At 38.8% G+C, this 2910-nt stretch overlaps 1 protein-coding gene across 1 annotated transcript in view; it reads left to right on the top strand.

Annotated features, from left to right (window-relative positions):
* Positions 1–109: 109 nt before the first annotated feature.
* Positions 110–2910, top strand: part of LOC106298325 (chalcone--flavonone isomerase-like) — a 5156-nt gene continuing 2355 nt past the window's right edge. Inside the window, exons 1-3 of the mRNA XM_013734429.1 lie at positions 110–567; positions 647–805; positions 972–1195. Coding sequence (XP_013589883.1) covers positions 444–567; positions 647–805; positions 972–1195 — 507 coding nt within the window. The 5' untranslated portion in view covers positions 110–443. The remainder of the gene's footprint in view (positions 568–646; positions 806–971; positions 1196–2910) is intronic.

Here is a 2910-nt window from a genome sequence, read left to right as displayed (position 1 = left end):
TCTATTATCATGTTCAGCTTAAAAATGTATTGGTTGTATGTTTCGATTCTGATACTTTGTTAAACCTCGTTTGATATTAATAAAATTAAGGTGTTATTAAAAAAAAAAGTAAACTAAAAGCTACACTGAATCAATCAAATCCTGAATAAATTAAAATTTAAAATTATTCTATTTTACAAAACCAATTGAACCTAAACTGAAACGAAATAGATATCATTAAAACATCAATACTATAAAGTGAGTCCTTGTTAAACAAAGGGGTCAGAGTTTTCTCAACCACCATATTGAATCTTCCATACAAATCATTAAAGGGCAAAATCGTTTTAACTCCTCCACGTGCTTACATACCCAACACTCGTAATCGCAACTCTTGGCTACCTACCTCCTCCCTCTCTCTTACATTATTACCATCAAACATTCAAACCTAACCCCAAACTCAAACCATGTCTTCTTCCCACTGTCCAACACCGTTACCCTCCGTCACCAAACTTCAAGTAGACTCCGTTACTTTTCCACCCTCAGTCATCTCACCGGCTTCCTCCAATCCCCTCTTCCTCGGTGGCGCAGGTTCGACTACGCTTGCCTTCTTTTTTTTCTTTTCTTTTAAATCTATGATGTTTATTTTTATTTTTATTTTTCTACGCAGGTGTGCGAGGTTTGGATATCCACGGAAAATTCGTGATCTTCACCGTCATCGGTGTTTACCTAGATGCTGTCGCCGTCCCGTCACTTTCCGTTAAGTGGAAAGGCAAAACCACAGAGGAGCTAACAGAATCCGTCCCTTTTTTCCGTGAAATCGTCACGGGTACTTCCTTACACCACTTACTTAAGACACACGTCATATGACTTATATCAAAGTGTTTCTTTTTTAGAAAGCTACGTCATATCAAAGTGTTTTTAAGTAAAAAGGGCCATTCTAATTTGTATTGACCGTCATTAATTAAAAACCTTTTTGTTTAACTCTTAATTAGGTTCGTTTGAGAAGTTTATTAAGGTGACGATGAAGCTACCCTTAACAGGACAGCAGTATTCAGAGAAAGTAACGGAGAACTGTGTCGCGATCTGGAAATCGTTAGGTATTTACACAGACTCTGAAGCTAACGCTGTGAAGAAGTTTTTGGAGGTCTTCAAGGACCAAACGTTCCCTCCTGGTGCTTCGATTCTCTTTGCTCTCTCCCCTAACGGCTCTCTCACGGTAATTTTCACAAAACTTCTTTATAACATTGACTTGTGCGCTTGCGTTTACATGTTATATAGTATGATTTTGTTCTTACATATAAAACCATAGCTTTTGGCATCATAAATGCAAATGTGACCAACTGTAATTATCATAGCGACTGGAAAAATATTATACGCAAAGTCTGTAGAGGTCACGTAATCGAGTTGACGTTTGAGACAGAATTAATAATACTACGTGTTAGTGCCTTAGTAGTTTCAGGTTTCGGGTAACTTCTTCACATTAGAAAAAAAAACAGAATATGTGTGTTTACCTCTTAAGAGGAGTATGTTTACGTAATTGTGACTTTAAAAAAAAGTTTGTTTACATATAGAAGCTAATGTAGAGATGACGTTTGAAACATGTATATTTGAGTAAAACACTACAAGAAAACACTCCGAATTCCGACGGAGCTTCCGACGGACACCAAGGTCGTCGGACATTTGCGACGGAATACTGACAAATTTCCGACCAAATCCAAAAAAATGAAGTCGTCGGAATTCCGTCGGCCATTTCCGACGGAATTCCGACGACATAAGGTTCGTCGGAATTTTCCGACGACTTTTCGACGACATTCCGATAAAAAATGTAACCGTTGTAGTCGTCGGAAGTTCGTCGGTATATTCCGACGGAATTCCGACGACATTCCGATTAACAGCAAAGTCGTCGGAATGCCATCGGTATTTTCCGACGGAATTCCGACGAACCATGTGACCGTTGCCGACAAATACATATGACCGTTGTATAGCCGTTTGGGATTGGACAATTCTGACGGAATTCCGACGGACTTCTTTATATCCGTCGGAATTTCGTCGGAAAGTCGTCGGAGGTCCGTAAGCAATTTCCTATAAATACAACCCCTCCTCATTCAACTCATTCACACTTCATTCTCTCTTCATTCTCTTTAGTCATAACAATTCCGTGAAAATCATGTCTTCAGAAGTTTATTATCGTTCGTGGATGGATAAACCTCATTTGGATCCGAACACCAATTTGCTTACGGAAGAATACGTTCAAGGGATTGGAGAATTCATGAGGCTTGTTCAACAGCAACCGGATGCAAAAAGTGGTATGTTAAGATGTCCCTGCTCTTCTTGCAATAATAATAAGGTTATAAAAGAATTTGATGTTTGGACTCATTTGTATATGAAAGGGTTTTCACGTAATTATAAAGTTTGGTACCTTCATGGGGAAACTGGTTATGAATATGGTAGTACTAGCGAACCTCAGCCTGTTAGTGAACCTCAGCCTGATATTAGGTTAGAAGAATCTAGAACGGATATAGATTATGGTGTAGGTACTGAGCAGATGGTACATGATCATTATAGAGGGGAAGAACCAAACCCCGAGTCTAGGAGATTTTTTGACATGTTGGATGCAGGAAAACAACCTTTGTATCAAAATTGTAGAGATGGTCATTCAGTCTTATCATCTGCAACTAGATTAATGGGTATTAAGACAGACTATAATTTGGCTGAAGAATGTATGGATGCGATTACTGATTTTGTCAAAGGTATTCTACCTGAGGATAACCTTGCACCGGGTTCATACTACGAGGTTCAGAAACTTGTTGCAGGTCTTCAACTACCGTATGAAGTGATAGATGTATGTATTGACAACTGCATGATCTACTAGAGAGCGGATGAGACACGGAATATATGCAAATTTTGTGGGAAACCTCGTTATCAGGACAC

The sequence above is a fragment of the Brassica oleracea genome, chromosome C6, assembly GCF_000695525.1.
Source record: "Brassica oleracea var. oleracea cultivar TO1000 chromosome C6, BOL, whole genome shotgun sequence".
NCBI classification, from domain to species: Eukaryota; Viridiplantae; Streptophyta; class Magnoliopsida; order Brassicales; family Brassicaceae; genus Brassica; species Brassica oleracea.
The sequence above is the reverse complement of the archived record's forward strand: the minus strand, read 5'-3'. Positions and strand labels throughout refer to the sequence as shown.